General features: G+C 41.2%; 1 protein-coding gene across 3 annotated transcripts; it reads right to left on the bottom strand.

The window, feature by feature from the left end:
* Positions 1-1,346: 1,346 nt before the first annotated feature.
* On the bottom strand, positions 1,347-22,384 carry SLC25A32 (solute carrier family 25 member 32). Of its 3 annotated transcripts, none has more exons than XM_058698750.1 (7): positions 22,101-22,384; positions 17,325-17,475; positions 15,507-15,592; positions 14,035-14,195; positions 13,040-13,153; positions 12,346-12,491; positions 1,347-1,515 (listed from the first exon to the last, which is right to left on the bottom strand). In XM_058698750.1, exons 1-7 carry the CDS (start codon positions 22,252-22,254, stop codon positions 1,467-1,469), a joined length of 861 nt encoding a protein of 286 aa, XP_058554733.1. In that variant the 5' UTR covers positions 22,255-22,384; the 3' UTR covers positions 1,347-1,466. The 3 variants fall into 3 exon arrangements, with proteins under 3 accessions (XP_058554733.1, XP_058554732.1, XP_058554734.1); XM_058698749.1 differs by lacking the exon at positions 1,347-1,515 and adding an exon at positions 7,307-11,432; XM_058698751.1 differs by lacking the exon at positions 1,347-1,515 and adding an exon at positions 11,447-11,679.
* Positions 22,385-22,508: the final 124 nt, after the last annotated feature.

Genomic DNA, 22,508 nt, shown 5'->3' on the forward strand with positions numbered 1-22,508 from the left:
CATAAAAGTTGTTGAAGGGGTTGGCATAATTCAAAGGATGTTGTATTACCTGTAGCTGAGGTCATCAGAAAGAATTCATGATGAAGGAAGTACAGGTATCAGACTGATAAAATTAAGTGAATCCTGGTTCACTAAAGTACTTTATCTTAAATAAGGCTATAAAACAATAACAACAGGGGCACCGGGACGGCTCAATTGGTTAACCACTCGACTTTTGATTTGGGCTCAGGTCATGATCTCATGGTTGTGAGATCGAGCCCTGAGTTGGGCTCCACACTGAGCATGGAGCCTGCTTAAGATTTTCTGCCCCTCCCTCACCTATGTGCACACGCACGTGCTCTCTCTCTCTTTCTCTCTTAAAAACAAAAACCAAAAAAACAAAACAAACAAAAAACAATAACAAAGTCTCCTAGTTTTTGGCCTGCAAACAATGGCCTAGAAATGATGACCAGTCTAGTAACACATTCCATTTCCTACTAAAAGGAACTAAGGCTGCTTGGAGAAATGGGTGATTTCAGCTCTGGGGCAGGAAATGTGCAGTATGAGTCTGGAACATCTTGGCATAGTGGAAAACAAGGCAACTATGAAAGATAACTGAAAAGGAGCCAAGAGCCAACTTGAATTGATTCCCACTGGCAAAGATAATACAATTTAAGGATCAGTAAAGATAATAATGGCAATGGTTTGGGGCGCCTGGGTGGCTCAGTCGATTGAACGTCCGACTTCCACTCAGGTCATGATCTCACGGTTCGTGAGCTCGAGCCCCGCGTTGGGGTCTGTGCGGACAACTTGGAGCCTGGAGCCCGCTTCGGATTCTGTGTCTCCCTCTCTGTCTCTGCCCCTCCCCAGCTTGCACTCTGTCTTTCCCTCTCTCAAAAATAAATAAACATTAAAAAAAGGGTTTTTTTTTAAAATAAAAAAAATAAATGCCAATTGTTTGCAACACATCAAATGTGTTTTAATGCAGGAGTTCATAATGAGATGAACATAAAATTCATTGGTCAACTTGGAGGATGCCAGGAAACCAACTTGTCACTGTGAAAATTGGCAAATAGGAAAAAACCAAGCATTTATTCTGCTTTCTCTATATGAACTGTATTTCTGGGTAACCAAACTGTTGATGAAGGGACATTTCCCCTTATAGAAGTGTGTGTGTGTTTTATAGTATTTTATAGGGTGTATTGGCATAGGTAACAAATGAAGAGTGATAGAATTAGAATATCAAATTTTTAACCCCTCATGTATTAAGAGATCTGGCAACGATCATCAATGACTGATAACATTCCAAAAAGTGAGGCACCAGACTATGTATCTCTTAATGAAAATACATAACACCACTCAAGAAGTAGTTTTGCCAAGAAACAATCAAACTTGGATTGATTTAGTCTCCAGATATAGCCGTTAGATTTTAGGAAATACAAGGGATAGAAGAACATGCTAATTGACATGACAGAATCATAGCAAATCTAGACTATGGGAAACTTGAAAGACAACTTGGTTTCTTCAACAAATAAACTGCAAGAAAAGAGAAAGAAAAAACATGTATTAAAAGAGATTTACTATCATCTCAATCCATTTAGATGTTTTTACTTTATTTGGATGCTTGAGATAGTTGAAGACATTTGAACACTAACTGGATATTTGATATCAAATAATTACATATTTTTTAGCTGTGATAAAAGTATTGTGGCTATTTTTTAACTTCTTTTTTAAAATGTTTATTCATTTTTGAGAGAAAGAGCATGAGTGGTGGAGGGGCAGAGAGGGGGTCAGAACAGAGGATCTGAAGCAGGCTCTGCACTGACAGCAGAGAACCTAATGTGGGTCTTGAACTCACGAACCTGAGCTGAGATAGGACACCCAACCGATTAAGCCACCCAGGTGCCCCTTTAAATTCTTTTTTTCTTTTCTTTTATTTTAAAGTAATTTCTATGCCCAAGGTGGGGCTCGAACTCACAACGCTGAGATCAAGAGTCCCATGCTCCACTGACTGAGCCCACCAGGTGCCCCATATTGTGGTTATTTTTAAATAGTGCTTATCTTTTAAAGATAATAATACTGGAATATTTGAGGTAAAGTGATATGATGTCTGGAATTTGCTTCAGAATAATCTGGAAAGGAAAAGAGGGTGAGAAGGAATCCCGATAAAATAATGTTGAAGACAGACGTTAACCAAGATGGGTAAACATTTTGAGAAATGGGACTGGGATTACGGACATTTTGGGTGGGGACAAGAACATTAGTTCAGACGTCTTTGAATTGGCAAAGGTTGTGAAGATATTTATGTCCCATGTGAATGCCTATCAAAGGATGTCCATTGCAGAGGAGGCTCTTAATACTGAGACGGACAAAATAACACACTGTCAATGTCAGCTTCTTTCCCCAGCCACTCCAGTGCTGGTTCAATGGACCCACGAACAAAGAAGCCATGGTGGCAAAGATGGAGGCTATGTTCAACAACACAGAATCTTAAAGGCTAGCCTGATGGAGTACCTGGGTGGTTTAGTCGGTTGAGCGTCTGACTCCTGATTTTGGCTCAGGTCGTGATCTCAAGGTCGTGGGATCAGACCCCTCACCAGCCTCCATGTTGGGCTCCGTGTTTCTCGAGGAGCCTGTTAAGGATTCTCTTTCCCTCTCTCTCTGCCCCTTCCCCACACTCTTATGCACTTGAGCACTCTCTCTCTCTCTTTCTTAAAAAAAAAAAAAAAAAAATGCTGGACTGGCTAGTGTTACTGCTGAGTAGAGACTAGCATTGAGTATGTAACACTGGCACCATTCCCTGAGGGGACAAGTGAGCCACTTAGTGGACCTCTTCTACCCTAGAGGGGAGAGATTCATTCTCATGGAAATAGACATATATACAGGATATAGATTGCTCTCTGTGCCCATGATACCATTCATGGACTCACAGAATGCCTTAACCACTCTCATGACGTTCTACCCAGCACTGCTTCGGATCCAGAAACCGCATTTTACAACAGAGAAGTGCAACAATCGGGCTCACCCCATGGAATTAACTGGCATTACCACATAGCTCATACATTAGACTATCAGTCTAGTCTAAATGAAAGGTGAAATGGCTGACTGAGGACTCATCATGGTACCAGTTGGCAGACAATATCCTAAAAGGATGGGGCTCTGTCTTACAAGTTGCAGTACATGCTTGGACCAGAAATCATTACGTGCTGTTCTCTCTCCTGTAGCCAGAATGCAAGCACTCGAAATGAGAATAGCTTCTCTCACTATTATACCTAATAACTCATTTGCAGAATTTTTGCTTCCCTTGCTGACAATGTTGAACTCTGCCGTTTTGGAGATCTTATTCTCCCTGCGGGGAATTCCAGCCGGGGACACAATAGTTCCACTGAATTGGAAGATGAGACTGTACTAGTTTTCTGTTGGCTGCACAACTAATGTAGTAGATTGAAACAGCACAAATTTATCTGTCTCATGGTTTCTGTGGGTCAAGGGTCGAGGTACAGATTAGTTGAGTCCTCTGCTCACAGTGTCACCAGGCTGAAATGAAAGTGTTGGCTCAGTCATCTCATCTGAGGCTCAGGATCCTCTTCTCAGCTATATGATTGTTAGCAGAATCTGATTCCCTACAGTTGTGTTAAGAAAACCTTGTTTTCTTGCTGTCAGCTGAGGACTCCTTTCATCTCCTAAAGGTCCCTCCCAGGTGCTGGATATGTGGCCCCTCCTCTTACAACATGGCTGTTTTTCTTCCAGACCAGCAAGAGAGTGCTTCTGCTTTTAAGGGTTGCCTATTAGGTAGGTTGGACCCACCCAGAATAATCTCCTTTTGGATTACAGCCAACTGATTACAGACCCTAATTACACTTATAAAATTCCTTTTGCCATATAACATAGTCATGGGAATTTATATCCAGATATATTTACTGGTCCCAAAGATACATAAGCAGAAATAGGTTGTTTACATCAGGGGGCAGGGATCATGGAGTCCGTGTTAGAAGCCTACGTATACACAGACTGCCACCTGACCATTTTGCACTCTTTAGACCACTGAACCAACAGGTGAAAAACAGGTTAATCTATTGACTTTACTGACGGCTCCCAATTACCAAGGGAAATTGTTTGCTGCTTTGGTGGAAGCAAGGACTATGTTTGGAACGCAGGAGACTTTCCCAGGTTCTCCTCCATGCCCACGATTAATGGAAAGCTACAGGAACCAAAAAAGTCAGAGTGATTGAGGACCCAGACCTTTTGGGAAGGAGGATTTGGATCTACTTCACCAGGTAAAGAACCCAGAGCTGTGAGCTCTGGCTGTGGTCAAGGAAAACGTGGAATGGGTAGTTAAAGGCAGAAGCTATAGATCTCGACTATGACCTTGTGAACAATGACAGAAACCAAGACTGTGGTAACTTTGGATGTTTTCTCTTTGTTCTATGCATGTTTATTTATATGGGCTAATCCTTTTCTCCCTTTCTCCCCTTCCCATTTTTATTTTATATAAAAGTTGGTGGAGGTCAACTTTACAATGTAATCTTCAGTTAAGAAAATATTCAGTGGGGCCATGACTGAATTTGAGGAGGAATTAATATATCCAGCAATGGATTCACTGACTGTTGTGCTTTGTGTTTTCTCATTTGGGGGAAGAGCAAGCACTTCACCTATCAGGATAGCTCTATCATGCTAGGCTAAAATACAGAGTTAGTTGCTTTGTTGTTGGGCAGGAATTAGATTGTGTGTAAAAGGGTGCAAATGGAAGCCAAATACTCAAAAGGGTCAATTAAGCTACTTATCCATTTATTACTTCGGAGCTCTAAATTCATTCTTCAGTACCTACTCTGTGACAATGGACTGGACTCTCTTTCTCCTTTAGAATGAGCCTATCAATGGGGCACCTGGGTGCTCAGTCAGTTGAACGTCCAACCCTTGATTTCGGCTCAGGTTGTGATCCCAGGGTTGTGGGATCGAGTCCTATGTTGGGCTCTGCGCTGAGTGTGGAGCCAGGTTGGGAATCTCTCTCCCTCTCTCTCCCTCTCTCTCTCTCTCCCTCTCCCCTGCTTGCACTCTCAAAAAAGAAAAGAAAAAAAAAATAACCCCGTTAAGTAGAGCATACTAGAGGAACATCGCAGAAGAAGGAAGCTGGTCTTCCTGGTTTCAGAGTGCTGCCATTTGCATTTTCTTGCTCGTGTCAGTAGGGTGTGTGTCTATCTGGTGGTGCCTCGCTCCAGTTGCATATCCAGAATGCAGTCCTTTAACTACCTTGCAGCCCCACCTCAAGAGGCCTAATTATCTTGCTGCTGTTGAGAGGGTCACCACAGAGTCCTGGCTTCTGCCGTGGCAGCGCCCCTGACTCCCCAGTGCGCCCATCCACAAGTCTTGGCTTGCTTGCCCCTACAGAGTTGTTCCTGTAGACTTTCCAATGTGAACAAAGTCTGCCCTGGTTTTGCACCTGCAAAAATGTCCCAACTCCCCTGGCAACCTGCTCACTAGCCTTGGCTTGCTTGTGTCCTTGGGGATCCTTTCCTGTTTGTCAGGTAATTCTAAACCAGCTCAGGCCCAGGAAACCCAGCAGAGTTTCTCATCATCCAGTGCTTTGCAAGTGCACCTTCTTCAAGAAGTCTGAATGTCAGAGGGGACCCTCTTCCAAGCTTGTCCTTCCTTGGCTACTCTCTCTCGGCCTTCGGGTACTGTTTAGAGTTCCCATAATGCATTTACTTAATCTTCTCCTGGTTAAATTTGCGGTCTGTTCTGTCTCCGGGTTGGACTTAGACTTGACAGGTGTGACTTACCTGGTTGGAGTTGGGGACAAGGAAGGGAGCATGAGTGGTGCTTTCTCTCTCTCCTCTTGGGGGACAAGCTGCTCACAGAGAGCATGACTTCAGCCCCATTTCTCCTTTCTGTGTTGTACAAGGACAGGCTGTAAGAGAGTCTCGGTTCAGTGCTGTCTGTGGCTGGATAGGTATATCTGTATGCCTCTGAGGCTTGGTTTAAGGAAGGCCTCTTTCCCACAGACACAGAAGTCTCATTCTCTAATTTCAGCCTTACTACTACTAAGGATAATATTTCATGCTCCGCTTACCTTGTATATTTATGAATTAGTTTAAATCCTGGGTGGGAAAGAGGTTAATGTGAATCACTTTAACAAAAGCATCTTGTTGCTTTTTTGACATGCCGGGTGTGAATTAGTTTTAATATTTTCTAGCCTTGAATAGAACAAGCCTAACATCACAATTAACATATAGTGAAACTCAATATAAACACAAAATCTTGTAATATCTGATGTCAGAAAATATACTGGGGACAACTTTCAAATCATCTATCTTTTGTACAGTTGGGCCTTCTACTGTAAGCAGATTTTATCTAAGTCTCCTGGTCAGTCTTCCTCTTTTATGCTTTTCAGAGTGAGTTGAATACTTTTTTTTATAAATATTAAGTAACAATGTTTTCTATTAAAGATATAAACATTTTCAAGAACCTATACAACATATGGAAGGACCACAAAGTGCTTTTTCCTAAAGGTGACATCAATTTCCATAGAAACAAGATTTCAACATCATGATAGCTGATGGGCAAATGACCTATAGACTTCAGGGACTGGATCACAGATTCTGTGTCATCGGGGAAGTTTTCAGTTGCAGTGAGTAACAGACCTTAGAGTGGCTTAAAAAATAAAGGAAATTTATTGGTTCACTCAATGGGAAACTATAGAGGTACATGTAGCTAGGGGTCGGAACGGATCTAGAATCTCCTATAACATGACTTATGACCTAGTTTCTTTTCTTTCAATTCTTATTGTCCTCTCTTTGGTGTTGGCTCCATTTTGGACAAACTTCCTTTCCCCAACTTATGATCTTAAATTGGCTTTGAGGAGGGCTGTGAATTACACAAATCCTAAGTTGTGAAACAGCAGAGAGAGAATCTTTGTCACTATACACAGAAAAAAAAAAAATAGCTTTTAAGAGTGACTCTGACTGGACCAGTTTAGGTAATTGTGTCAATTCCAAACATTCATTATGAACAGAGATTGCACATTGAGATTGGCTCTGCTCATCAGGGCCATCTTCTGGGGCAGGTGAGGCCAATTCCGTCTAAATCTCAAAGGTGAGAACGGAGGGAGTGGAGAGGTTCTGACAAGAAATTCCAGCTACTAGTCTCAGAAGGAAGAAAAACAGATGCCAAGCAGCCAATAAGAGGTATTCATGACAGGTACTTTCACAGTCTGTTTCTTATTCACTCATTTGAAAAGAAATTCAAGACTCAACCCAAAGTAACCCAAAACCTCATATTTTCTGCATGTTAAATAACACATTTTTACAAAAGACAAAGGTTAAATAAATCATTTCACGGTATTTTATTTCTGTAAGCAATTTTATAATCACCAAAGAGGCCTTGCTATTGAAGGGGTAATCATACTCTACCTGGAGGATTTTACATTCGGTGACATGTCCACATTCAAAAGACAAACCTTGCTCTGGTGCCTCATGAACTCGAACATATTTTTTAGTCGGTACCCTTTTTCTAGTATGGTGTTTAAAAAACATGACTTTCTAAAATTGCCATATTACAAAAGCACATAAGGAAACATAATATAACCTTTTCACAAGGCATGGCACCCAACACAATCTTGGGTTCACATTCTACCATATGTTCGTTCTCTGATGCAGAGCTCCGACAAGCTTTCTTTTGGTCCGTATCTTAATCTTCAAGCATTCTTACAATCATGTTCTGGTTTTCCCTTGGCCAACCTCCCCCCCCCCCCCCCCCACCTGCACCCCTTCCTAGACTCCCAGCACTTTCTTTCAAGCTAAAGTTCTCTACCTTTCCTTTATCTGCTGAAATCCAAGAGCGAGCCTAGAGTGAAATGGATACTTGCAATCTGCCCCACCCGGATTAGCTGCTTGCAATCTGTCTTCAGCCTCTACAGTTTGAATCTGCTGAAAGTTATCAGTGACACTCATCTTCAACCCACTAGAATATTTACACCGTTGATAACCCCTTCCCTCAGAGTTTGCTCCTCTTATCTGATTGGTCTTCTTCTGTCACCCCTAGATGTAGCCGGGTCTCTCTGTTCTGAGACTCACTTCTCTTTTATCCATCACCTAAAACCCAAACACATTTAGCGAGACTCTGAAAGTTCTCATGTTCTGGTCCCGATCTTTCAGCTGTCTCTTCCATTTCTTCCTTTTATTACCACATTGACAACACACTGCTCAAGACAGGTCACCTATGCTTTCTTTTTTCCCCCGTGGTTCCCTTTGAAATCTCTACCTTCAAGGCCAAGCTTCAAGTTTTCCCTTCCATGAAGCCTGCTCTAGTCTCCCCCCCCCCCCCCGCCCCCACCCCCAAGCTATAAACTACCTCCAACTCCCATCAACCAGGTCCACGCTACCCACCAGGTCTTGACTAGGTATTTGTGAAAGCTTCCTAACTAGTTAGTAACCCTGTTTCTTGTCTGTCTCCTAATCGTTTCTTTAAAAAAAAATTTTTTTAATGTTTATTTTTGAGAGAGAGAGAGAGAGAGAGAGAGAGAACCAGCGGGGGAGGGGCAGAGAGAGAGAGAGAGGGGGAGACACAGAATCTGAAGCAGGATCTGAGCTGTCAGCACAGAGCCTGACGCGGGGCTCGAACCCATGAGCTGTGAGATGATGACCTGAGCTGAAGTCGGATGCTCAACCGACTGAGCCACCCAGGCGCCCCTCCTAATTGTTTCTTCATACAATCACTAGAATGATCTCCCCCACAATCTAAACCCCTGACCATGGGCTAGAAGATCTGGCCCATGCTAATGTTTTTTGGCCCAGGGACACTGCTAAACACTTTACATGGATTAATCCATTTAATCTGATCAATAATCCTATGAGCTACATACTTTTAATAGCCTCATTTGTAGATGCTGTTGACCCACCAAATTCCTTTTACAGGGTTGGTGCACCCATATCCCAGCTGTTAACAGCTGTCCCCTCCCCTTCACCTTATTTTGGAGGATTGCTCTCGACTGAGGAAAGGGACCTAGCCTTCCCTCTTCTGCCTGATGTAAGAACATAATAGCCCAGGCTCTCACCTCAGGGCAGGACAACCTCTGTGGTCCAACACATAGTGCATTGTCCCATAGGGTCAGGGTGATGATAAACTTCTTCCTCATCTTCTAGAGTCTCCTAAGAGCACTCCCTCAATAAATCACTAGCCCAAGCATCCTCATATCCTCCTTATCCACAAAGAACAAATCAAATCACCATTTTACATATGAGAAAACTTGAGACAGAGAGGTGAACTATTGGCCTGAGGCCAAACAGCAAAGGGGAAAGCTGAAATTTGAAGCCAATCCTGCATTTCTTTTCCACCACACAGTATGGGCCACCCTAACCTCACTCCTTCCCTCTAGCCAAATTAATTCCTGCCTCAGGGCCTCTGTATTTCCTATTTTCTCTGCCTAGAAGACTGTGTTTCCTCTATCCCATAGTGGTTTGCTTTCCTCACTTCTTTCAACATGTTTCAAACACTACCCCTTCAAAAGAGATCTTTCCTTACTCTAACCATCCTAAGATAGCAACACTATTCCCAACTGTTTTAGTTCTATTTATAGCATTTAATATCTGAAACTGTACTATGCATATATTTGTTTTCTGTCACTCACACTAAAATGAAAATTCCCTGAGGGCAGGAATGATGTCTGGGTTATTCCCTGCTGTATCTTCAGTGCTTGGTAACATACCTGGCACAGAGCAAGAACTCAGTTACGATTTGTTGTTGAATGAGTTCTCTTTTCTCAGAACCCTTAGAGGCCTTGTAGAAATCTTCTTGCCCGTTCATCTAGGGTTGGAGTTATTTAACACTTATTTATTTATTTATTCTGCAAACTTATATGCTCTTAGAAGACAGAAATTATGTTTTATTAATTTGGGGGTACACAAGAAGCATTCAAATAATGGCACTACCTCTAAAATTCCAAACAGCAACTGCAGCCAGTATTTTGTATAGGGACTAACGTCAGGGATTCAGATGAATTATAGTAGTAAACCCAGAAGGATGAAAAAATACATCACATTTAATTTATAAAGTATTTCTGTGCATGTTACAAGAGATTATAGTAAATACAATTACTTACTGTTCCACATTTTTAGAACAATGCCATTTTCAAAATATAAAAAATAGACCTATCTTCAAAGAACCATTTAAATATGGCTTTGAAAACCACAATGTTTTATTTACAACTAGATGGAAGTGCAACAGCATTCATAGAAGTTTATGATAAATAAAAATATTATTCTGGCATCCTTTGGGGACAGGCTTTTATAGATATTTATAATGACTCATAAAAGTTAAATCAATAATGGCCATTAGTGTAACCTGTATTTAAACCTGAATATGAGCAACTAATCTAGACTAATCGTTTATTTGGGATCTGGACCCATACATCTCATAGTTGAAATAAGAAGTTAAAGTTTCCCATTTCCACACAGTTTCTCAACATACAGATCCCAATCATTCCAGTATGTGTGTGAGGTGATCTATTTGTGATTTATAGCCAATTAGTGACTTATAGCCAAATATTCTAAATAAGGGCAGACACAGCTGCATCTGAGTTCAGATTCTGTTAAGAAATACCAAGTATCAATGTCAAAAAATATAATAATTGGATCCACAATTACATTTTAAATTATGGAAGAGCCCCCAGGGAAAAAATTAATGACAGAATGACAACAAATATATTTCTCAAATGAAGAGAAGTATATACGTCTCAAATTTCCCTAGTTAGCACGTTCCAACTGAATTTAAACTAACGCACATTTACGGTGTTGTTGTTTTTTTTTCCCCTCACCAAAATTTCCCAACTCAAAAATGGTCTGGATTTAAGCAACAATTTTTCCAGCAAATCCTTAAAGTTTAATTTACTCTTGAAACAACGACAATTCTTTTCAGAAGCCATTTTCTTGCTATTGCACACAGACTGATTTTAAAGCCGATCCAGGCAAATGAGTTCACAAAAAGAAGCACATTCATCTAATCCATTTAGCAAATGCTGTGATCAGCTTCTACTTGAACACTAAAATAGAGAAATTTGTGAAATTCTCCACTTGACGTCAGTTTTACTGTCATGTGGATGGGAGCCATTTCTGGCAGAGGTAGCCAAGTCCCAAACATATGGGGAAGGCAAAGAGCAAAACAACATTGCAAAGTCTTAGCAGTTCTTTGACTTCTAATGATGATACACCAATTTCCATTATGAACCATGTTGCTGTGCAGCATTCTTCTGAGGTTTATACCTCAAACACAAAGGAGCAACTGCCGCGTTAAGCAGACGAATTGAGATGATCTTCTTCTAGCTTACTTTTTTTTCCTCTCTGAGGTCAAGTAGAAAATGTGAGACATTTTCATATACCACAAAAGTAATACAGCAGGCTGGGGTCACTCTAATCAAATTGGGGGCAATTCCTTTGTAAAATCCACCGATGCCTTCTTTCCTTTAAAAGGAAACATAGATAAATGCTTAATTTCCTACATAGCTGGTCTGAAGACACAAACGCTTAATTGACATATGGCATGGAACCAGCAGTCAAACTTCCTTGTGACTGTAGTCCATGTTTTCAACATCCTGAAGCAAGGTAGTTTATGAGCCATTTTACATTCCTTCCGTGGACTGACTCGGGAAGAGAGGGTAGGGACACTTCAAAACTGAGTAGTGCTTTAATGATAATCTTTCAAATGTCTCTAAATGTATAAACATGCAAGAGTATTAACTGATCTAATATAGGCATTAACAATCTTACAGCTTAGATAAATGGCAGACAACACTAAATATAGCACCCATAAAATAAAACTTTATTTCCTTAATGCCTAGAGTAGGAACTTGTCACTTGGGTTCTCGATAAATATTCAGTGAACTAAATTTAAACATTCTAAATATTCTGCTCTGGCCTTTTAAAGAGAAACATGGGGATATCTACCTATAAACGTTTATCTACATGCTGAAGAACAAGAACCTCCTTAATACACAGAGACAAGTATTTGCAAGTTATTGTGCAAGTAGCAGCTTAACTGCATTCAACTACGTTTTTTTATGACTTCCTATATTCATTCAATGCCATTCAAGTATTTTATAACCACTAAATTTTATTAATTTGTACAGATCTCATTTGGTTCTTATAGCAACCCTGTCAGCCTAGATATTCTAAATTTACAAACGAAGAAATCAAGCCTCAGAGAGATTAAGTCTGTCTTTCTATATGTAGTAAATGGGAAATGGAAAAGCAGGGGCCACCAGCCGTGTTTTCACCACAGCACGCCGGCCTTTACTATAAAACTAATGGCAACAAGACATTCTGAGATATGCAAGGTACCTCCTAAGAGCCATTCTGATATACCGCATGCTCTCACCTCCATGTCTTTGTGATTACATCCAACATGCCCTTGTAAAACATGTGTTGATCCTGAAGACGAGCTCTCACAACTTGATATGGGTATGTTGCCGCTACGGCAAATATTTTCGATAGTGCTGCAACAGATATATATTCTACTGTGCTCTAAAATGACAACACAAAACATTTGTTTTTCCTTAAAACAGGATTTCTTTAAAAATACAGAAATAAAAACTATATAGGAAAACATGTAAATGGATCTTTAAGTGAAAAATATGGTTTCCCCCCTTAACACAAGCTCTGTGCAAATAAGGGGTTTTATTATTAATATCTGTGTGTCATTTGCCTATAAAATATTTAACCATAAATTAAATTAGTGGTAGTCATCATCATAGCAACATTACCAAAGTAAACGTGATAAAATTGCATCTATTAAATACTCACAAAAGTAAATGATATCTTTTTTTTTTTTAAATTTTTTTTTAACGTTTTTCATTTTGAGAGAGAGAGAGCGTTAGCGGGGGAAGGGCAGAGAGAGAGGGAGACACAGAATCCAAAGCAGGTTCCGGGCTCTGAGCTGTCAGCACAGAGGCTGACGTGGGGCTCGAACTCACAAACCATGAGATCACGATCTGAGCTGAAGTCAGATGATTAACCGACTGAGCCACGCAGACACCCCAATGATATCCTTTTTTTTAAAAGAACCATCTTACCAACTGGGCTTCTGGTAATCTATTGATATGCTGGTTGTATTTCAACTTCAACAATTCATATGCCATAAATTGAAGGGCACCATGTGATGTTCCAAACAGCCCAGGAATAAATCCCTAAAGGGAATGATGAAGGAGTATGAGGCAAGCTGAGGGCAAAGTACAAGTTAGTACCCGCCCCACCCCCCATCCCCCGTTCCAGGTGGGACATGTGTGATATTCCTTGGACACTCCAGGCTTTCCAAAAACAAGAAAGGACAAACAACAAATGGTTAAACTGGTAAGAATCTCCACCAGTTTACCAGAAAAAGGCAATCCCATCAAAAGCCTAAAGTCCAAGAACTCCCTACTGTCTTAATGTTAATGCCTTGCTGGAGGGAAATATAACCTTAGCTAGACAAGTCTTCAACATGTGAAAGTCTCTTTGGAAACTCCCTCTTGACTTTATCTCCCTGAACTCCATAAAATGGTCACCCCCCACAACCCCAATGCAGCTCTTCCTGCCCATGGGTCCTGTCCCCACACTTTAATAAAATCACCTTTTTGCACCAAAGACTTCTTGAAGAATTCTTTCTTGGCCATCAGCTCCGGACCACATACACATACACACACACACACACACACACACACACACACACACACACACACACACACCAACTAAGCACCAAGCAAGTTCCCAAGGGACCACAGTTTCTAGGGAGGGTAGTAAGGAATGAGTGACTGTGATGTGTGACTTAGTGAATGGTTACTGTCCAAATTTTAGACAGGCCTTCTTGCACCCACCAGGGTCATGATGACATACCTTACGGTAAGGAGGATAAACAGATGAAAGTACAATTTCCATATTATATAAACCAGAATTTCAGTTTTCATTCAATTGCTTCTTGCCTGGGTCTGGTCTCTTTTCGGGACTGACTACAGGTTTTTCAGAACTCAGACAATAGAGCCAAGGGAAGTTACAGTGTTCGGTTATCCAAAATACATTGATAAGTCATTACCTTATACAATCCTCGCACACCTTCATACTTATATATTTTCAGAAGTGTATCAAACATTCCTTTATATTGTCGTTGTGAGGAGTTAACAACACCATTGTACTGTAACATAAGGCGAGTTTTTGTTACCCATAATGGGTTTGTAATGCAGAGGGTCATGGCTCCTAAAACCAAATTTAAATAAGATTACTCAGCATACAGGTAATTTGCCACTTGTGACAATCCAGATTAATGACAGTCCAGTAATATAAACAATGGGGTTGCTCAGGGGCTGTACCTACAACAGTGAGAGCAAGTCTCTGAGGCACAGTCTTAGGGTTAAAGCGTAGCCATAGTTTTGGTGGTCAGAAAAAGTTCCTCAGTTAGTGGGAAGTAGATTAAAAGGGAGCTGGAAATGTGAAATGCTTTCCTTTTGAGGTGTTGAGGACAGCAGAGACATCCTGGCTCTTAACCAATACAGCCTGGAGTAGAGAAACAATGAAGTCCTGGGAAGCAGACTCTGACAGCAGATATAAACATTTAGGAGAAGGATATGGTATGACCCAGATGGGCTGATGATCAGGAGAAAAGGACCAGGAATCCAACACCTCAATAATCTCTGCATGTGCACGCATATCCACCCCGACTTTCCCACAGCCCTCCTCAAATCCATTCAAAGTAGCTACGCATCTCAAAAATTAAAGAACTATAAAATAAATTTTACATTCTTTACAGAAAGTGACAATTTTGTATATGTTAAGTTTTCCATTTGCTGAGTTTCCTCAATAGTCTGTTATTCATCAAACATTTATTAAGTCCCATGGTAATTCAGGTCTGTGCTAGCAGCTAGGTATTCAAAATGAGATTTTTTTCGGACGAGAGCTATCAGTAAATAAGGTGTCAAAGTATGAGTTATAAAGACATGAGTCCTACTTTGCTTCTCTCTTTGAAATATTACACATCCATGAGGCAGTTAAACAAGAGTACTAAACTGTCTAATTTAAAAACTGAAATTATACTTTAATTGAAGAAAATATACCAAATTATCTTAAACTATTAGGAAGTTGTAACTTTTCTAAATTTTACTTCCTTTGTGATAACTAAAATTCTTGCAGTCTGTCCAGAGTAACCAATAAGAACAGTTGCTTTCTAAGATATTCCATGTGATAACTGATTAGATAGATAAGCATAATTAAACTCTACCGTTCAAAGGGGGGAAAAGGCAAATAAAACAAAAACCCAAAGTGAAAATCAAGTTAGAAGTTAATGTTTTAGGGGCACCTGGGTGGCTCAGTTGGTTAAGAGTCTGACTTTGGCTCAGGTCATGATCTTGCAGTTTGTGGGTGTGAGCCCCACATCGGGCTCTGTACTGACAGCTCGGAGAGTGGAGCCTGCTTCGGATTCTGTGTCTCCCTCTCTCTCTGCCTGTCCTCTGCATGCACTCTCTCTCTCAAAAATAAAAAAGTTGATGTTTTATATTTCACACACTGCCTTACCAGCTTCAGCAGCCGAGACGAGGTATTCTGTTGCCTCTAAACGATCAGCTCTTCCTTCTGTCTTGTATGATTTGATGGCATTGTAACTAAAAGAATTAAAGATGAGCAGTTTGATAAATATTTGAATAGGTATCACAAAGCAGTAAAGTCTGTTTGAAAATGTGTGTAATTTAACAGCAGTACCCCAAAAGTAAACGTCCATGCCCAAGGCAAGAACAGTTTCAAGAGTGGATTTGCTGGAAATGGTTTACCGTAAGAGTTTGCCACCCCTTCCTGCAAATGTACATGGGTAGCACTACACATGCAAAATATTTTCATCACGTACTCATCACTTAAGAAAAACAATAGGAAAACTGGGAGGCGGAAGGCTGTAGCAGTGGTGAGGCAATTGGGCACACAAGACAAAACGATATGTTCAGGGACTATGGAGCAGACTACAAGGACCATAAGCAGCACACAAGTAATCATAATAAAGACAACACAGACGGTGTCATAAGAGATTGAGAAACTACGGCTGAGATCACAGAAGGCTTGTGTAGGAGGTGGCACTGGCCGGGCATGGAGACGGGTAGTTTCAACAGGGAAACAGATGAACATGAGCAAAGGTTGTAATAAGGGTGGAGGGAGAAGATGGAAAATTGAATCACACTTGAGTGGCACACTGACATTTGGGCTTTACTTGGCAGAAAATCGAGAGGCCACCCAATGTTTCTCAGCAGAGAAGTCGAATCAGCCTATTCTCTCTAGCTCCAATTTCCATTTTCCTCTGGGAAGAAGACTTCAGCTACAAAAAGCCTTCCAAACTCTACCAATACCATTCTAACATGAAGCAAGCATACTTTTATAAGAAATTCTCATTACACACACCTTGCGTTCATAGGGCTTGTCCTTAGAAACTCTCTTTGGAGAGCCTACACAACTCCAAATTCATAAAAGAAGAAATTTTATATGTATAGTTTCACATCTAGGTTTGTCTTAGAACTGCAGAAAAATACATTTTTTAACCATACGAAGGTTAAATGTTACTTTGCATTCACTTAAAAACATCTTCAGGTCGTGGTTTGCATACTGCCATAAAATTATTGGAGGGCAAGTCGAATATGTAACACAAAAGAGAAAAAGGCCGATAGACCAGGTATTGATGTTCTCTTAAAAATGCCATGTATTAAAACAAAGAAAAGCCTCTCCATTCCTGGATTCAGTTTCAAATTATTAGAGGCATCTGTGGAATGCCCACACTCGGGCACACTCACTAAGCTCAATGTACCTGTCACAGGTGCTTTCAGTGGCTTCTGCAATGGACATGAGGACGGTGAGGAGACCTGACAGGTGAGGGAGGAAGGAAATGATGAAGGAGGGAAGATGACGGTGCAGGTCAAGTTAAGAGGCAAGATGGGACGTGCCTCAAACTCTTTTAGCCAGGCACTGGCTTTTTACTTTCTGTTCCCAAGAGGGAGCTCCCTTGGTATGTGTTCTTATGGGGACCCCAAGGCCTGTCCTCCTCGGCTTTCTTACTTCATCAGGAATCCGAAGTATTTTGGTAAGGCATCTTCCTGAACTCAACTCACAGAAGTGGCTTCTGTAGGTAAGAGCATTTCTCCATCTCACCCTTTCACCTTCTTCCTATTAAGAACTTTCTTCCAGACCAAATGCCTCTGATAATAGCTGACAGAGAATGAAATAAACACTGTGCTCTTTCTGACCCTTCCCATTCAAAGAAACTGATTAAAGGACTCATCTTGCTTCATCAACTGAAATGTAAAATCACTAAAAACAAAGTTTCTTTTTAATACTGTAAAATCTCCCAGATCTACTCACAAGAAAAAGTAGAGTCCCCAGGATAAACCTGCACCCCACACATTTGGGGTTACTCCTTGGTAAAGTCCCCGTAGTCCATCAAGTTTCCAAATGGTAGTCAAGCAATGCACAATTCCTTTATATTTTGGTCTCAGTTCCAATCCATCACTCACTGCAGTAAAGGCACAAAATTAGGTGAGAGGAAAGTTCTAGCCCCGAATCACATATAAACATAGACATCACACAGTCATATTAAGGAGGTAAATTTAGAAGAAAACTCTTTTTAACGTTTATTTATTTATTTAGACAGAGGGGGCAGGAGAGAATCCCAAGCAGGCTCTGCGTTCTCTGCGCAGAGCCCCATGAGGGGCTCGACCTCCCGAACTGTGAGATCATGACCTAAGACAAAATCAAGAGTCAAATTCAAGACGCATAACCAACTGAGCCACCCAGGCACCCCTGGACTGAACTTCTCTACTGACAGTCACGGCTCCTCTCAAGGTGGCCCTCTCTCAATGACTTTCTCCCTTTGACCTTTGGCCCTTCAGGTGGCAAGAGCCCAAGCTCTTTCTAGCTCCAGAATATTGCAGTATTCCCAGTGGTTCTGCTATAATCTCATATCTTTGTAAATAGTCTTTTCAAGCACCCCCCATGCCCCAGAATTATCTTATTTTGATTGTGCCTTCTGTTTCCTACACAGAAATGGAATGAAAGACAATGTCAAATTTATAATCTAGATAATATTTTTATAAAACTGATATTTTACTATATATAGTTTTGCATACTTTTTTATTCACTCAAGAGTATATTGTGAGAGTTCCTGTTATTAAATAGGCCTCCAAAAGATTTTTAAAAATGATATGATGGTTTTCCCTCTCATAGATACCCTATCATTTGGTTAATCATTCTCCTAGTTGACCTGAAAGTTGTTCTCACTTTTTTACTATTAAGAGGTCTCTAGTGAATATGCTGTATAACATTTCATACAAATTGCTATATCCTTAGAATTAACTATTAGAATGGGCACTAATATGGGTCAAAGGTTATACATACATACTGAAACTGCCCTCTATAAAGCTTATACAAATAACAGTCCTCTAGCCATGTAAAAGTATGCCCAGTTCACTGTCCCCTTTGCTGCTACTTCATTGTGCATAATGGAGTCTGGCTGAGAATCACTGTTTACCATTACCAGGGAAAGGGAGAAAAGCCAATTTCTTTCATCATTAACCTGATAATGTTACACCATGAAATGAGATTAAAGTACATGAGGCTTTGTCAGGAGACCTGGGTTTGAGATCTAACTTCCCTAATTAGCTACACGATTTTAATCTTTCTGAGTTATAGCATCCTCATTAAAAAAAAAAAAAAAAAGGGGGATAAATATCCCCTAACTCACAGGTTGTTGGGAAGTTTATACAAATTTAAAAGCAAGTAACAGAGGGACTAGCTCTCAGGAAATGTCTGGCTGTGTATTTCATAATCTTTCTGATGCTTCCCTTGAATTTCACTTCTTTTAGTCTTCTGATAATTTTTTTCCTAAGTACCTTTCCACTTCCTTTAAATAATAAAATCACAACATAATCTCTCTCTTGAGGTAAAAAACAAAACCATAAAAAAACCATCTTTGCCTTTTCATAGGTATGAACCACTGATTTCTTCATTATTTTGACAAGTCACTTAATTTGTAAGACTTTTTAGTCTCAGTAATAGGCAACACTATTCTGTACCTTATACTTACCCCGATACTATAATCTTATCTACCCTAGTTAGGGACAAATCTTTAAACATGAAAAACATTCATTTGTACGCATATTATTTTATTTAAAAAAACTATTTATTGACTCCTTATATTGCCAGGCAAAGGGGCAATATAAACTTAAGTAGGACACAAATCCTGACCGTGAAGTCAGATACAGTCTTCAAGACAAAACAGAGCAGCAACAACACGGCAAAGTTATGAGCACTATGGTAAATGAAGTGCTACAGGATTACAGAAGAAACACAAATAAATGTTCTGTACAGAAGGAACTGGGGACATGCAGTCGAGTGACGGGGAAAATGAGAGAGAAGACGTTAGCATAGAGCCTTGAAGATTGATGAGAAACTTGTCTTTGGGGAAAGGAGAGAAAGGTTTATCTCTAGACAAGCTCAAGAGCTGGTGTAAATCCAAGGAAGCACCGCAGTGCCTGGCACTGTTCGGGAGAACATTAGGGACTTGGTATAGCTACAGTATACAGCTGGTGGAGAGAAGGGATGGTAGGAAATTTGGCTGGAAAGAAGGGCAAGAACCTGTTACAGTCTGAACTGTGTCCCTCCCAATCCACTGAAATCTGATTTGGGTCTCCACCCCACTACTGCAAGTGCCCCAAAGACCCCAAAGAGCACTTTGGGAGTCCTCTCTTTCTCACCAACCATTTAGTAGCACCTACGACTGTCTACCTCCTAAACATACTTTTGTTGGCTACTTTTACACCACACTCTGCTGATTTTCCTCTCTTTTTTCTCGGGCCACCAAATTTCCTTTGCAGCCCCCTTCCACTGCAACACTTAACGCTGTGACCCTGAGTCAGTTACTTGATTCCTCTGTGGCTGAGTTAGCTCATCCACAAAATGGGAAAAATAACAGAACCTAACTCTAAAAATTACAATGGGTTAATAAATATAAAGCCATTAAAATCATGCCTAGCAAACATTCAGGAAGTATTAGTTTAAGCCACTGGGTCTTGCAATACTATATATACATAGGCAAATCAACTATTTTGATTCATCTTCCTAAATTTTCCTTTTCTATCACCACTTCACACTTTATTTATTTATTTTTTTTTTCAACGTTTTTTATTTATTTTGGGGACAGAGAGAGACAGAGCATGAACGGGGGAGGGGCAGAGAGAGAGGGAGACACAGAATCGGAAACAGGCTCCAGGCTCCGAGCCATCGGCCCAGAGCCCGACGCGGGGCTCGAACTCACGGACCGCGAGATCGCGACCTGGCTGAAGTCGGCCGCTTAACCGACTGCGCCACCCAGGCGCCCCACCACTTCACACTTTATTATGACAAAGTCCTTTGACTCCTAGATCTTTAATTTTGTCTTCCCATCTAATCTCAATTATCTTACCTGCCAATCTTGGCCACACTGGTCTCCTAAGACTTTCCCCGAAATGGGAAGGTTACCGATCTTTTCAGACACCATGAATCCCCTTTCTTCATGCACAATCTTCTTCATAGCACAATCTTAAACTCACCAAGCCAACACTATTCCTCCATGATCATTTCAACTGTCACCTCTTCTCCTAGACAAAACCCTAGAGACACCGAGTCATACAAGCCTACAGCCATGTCCAAAATTCTTCTCTTCGTGTTCAAGCCACTGTCTACTTGGAATTCTTAGAGGTAGAATGGTGAATGGTTAAGAGTCAAAGGGTTCTAGAATTAGACTGCCTGGGCTCAAATCCCACAGCTACCAGTATAAACTTGTGACTTCAGCAAGTTAGTCAACTTCTATTATTTTCATTTGTATAACAGGGATAATAAATTCACAGGGTTGTTCAGAGTAGTAAATCAGAGAATTTACTAAAAACTTTAAGTTCATTGCCTTGCTCTTAGTAAATGCTCAATGAATGTTACTTGTTATAATTTTTATTTGTGCACACTTCACAAACTCCACGGAAGTTACATGCCTTTCTGGGTTTTCTTCTAGGGAGTATACTTCATAATTTTCACTGACTGTCCTTCATAGAATGGCTTGTCTTCTTTCCAACTATCAAATTATCAGTCTTTCTACGTGGAACTTCAAGATCTAATGCGACCCATACAGATGGTCATCAGCAATCTATAATTTTCTTGATAGTCTACTCGTATTTGGATTTATTCCATTTTGCTCTTGATTTCATGTTGTCTAGAATTATCTTTTATGTGACTAAGACTCAAGCCTATAATTTACACTGTAAGTTCCCTGAGGACAAGAACTTTAAGTACTTTGTATTCCATACAGCGGTCGACAAATATTGAGAACAATACGTATTATTGTTCTGACTCTTGAAGATGGACCACTTCTGCAGACCTAATTCTCAAGGCAGAACTTGTGGTAGTAAGAAAACCAAACGTCAGAAAACAGTTTCCCAGTAGTTATCAAGACCTTCTCTGAAACTATCTCCTCCAGAATTTACTGTTGAGTTTAACTTCTAAAGTACTTTGCAAAAACTCAGATTCACTTAACTCAATGCACTTAATTCAAGAAACGTAAATTTAAAACACAGTATTTGGATTCGAGCTAACTATTCCTTCATAGGATCTTGTACCACACTATAAAACACCAAAAACCTTCAAGAGAATCCTATCCCAAACCTATCCCTAAGCACCTGCTGAAGATTACGCCCTACTCTAAGCAACGGTTCCGCAACTGCCAAACACGTGGCTACCTTAAGATTTCAAAGTACCTCCAAGGGTGAATGATTTGCACGTGTGAGGGCTAAGCCCTAAAACGTGACAATCTTTTTCTTATTTTACAAATCAGGCGTGGAGTCCCGCATCGTACCCAATATGAACTTGTCTCAGGCTTTTCTACCCCTGCTCTCCATCCTTTAGATTCGGGGAGCGGGACGACGGCGGCCCGATCCCTTTCCCACGCTCCCCTTCCTCAAACCTAGTTCCAGGTGAGCCAGAACAGCATTTTCTTTAACGCTCGCTTGGTAGTATGAAGGAGGCAGGGGGGAGCAAGGCTTCCTTTTGCGCTTTTATCACCCAGTTCGGGATACCAGCAAGGATAAGGAGCCCGGGGTCTGAGTGGCCTCTTACCGGCGAAGCGGATCTTCACGAGGTCGAGCGGGTGCAGCGCGAGGTTGGACAGAACCCCGCCGCTCACGCCCGCTACCAGATTCTCGTACCGGACGTGGCGGAATATCGTGCTCCCCACCGACGACCCTGATCCCGACTGGCCCTGACCCGTCATAGTCCCAGGGCTCGCTGATACCACGCCCAGGGCGGCGGAGGTGGGCCGGGATGCAGTGACCGCCACCTTGGCGACGGTCGCCCCTTAGGAGCAGAAACCTCAGGGGGAGGCCAGCCCACTTCCGGGACGGGCGCAAGTACGTGGTAACTAAGCGGAGAGACCCCAACGCAGAGCTAGCGTGAGAGGGGCAGGGCAGCACGTCACGCCAGCGGAGAGAGCGAAGGAGGCGGGGCGCCGTCCTCCGCCAAGTCCCC

Source organism: Neofelis nebulosa, chromosome 14 (genome assembly GCF_028018385.1).
Source record: "Neofelis nebulosa isolate mNeoNeb1 chromosome 14, mNeoNeb1.pri, whole genome shotgun sequence".
Taxonomy (NCBI): domain Eukaryota; kingdom Metazoa; phylum Chordata; class Mammalia; order Carnivora; family Felidae; genus Neofelis; species Neofelis nebulosa.

Excerpts from the sequence above, each read along its gene's own strand:
- SLC25A32 (XM_058698749.1), bottom strand. The coding sequence starts at position 22,254 with ATGACGGGTCAGGGCCAGTCGGGATCAGGGTCGTCGGTGGGGAGCACG. Across the intron at positions 15,593-17,324 it reads TGGGGACTCTACTTTTTCTT|TTACAATGCCATCAAATCAT; the intron begins GTGAGTAGATCT and ends TAATTCTTTTAG. Across the intron at positions 14,196-15,506 it reads CGTCTCGGCTGCTGAAGCTG|GAGCCATGACCCTCTGCATT; the intron begins GTAAGGCAGTGT and ends ATTTGGTTTTAG.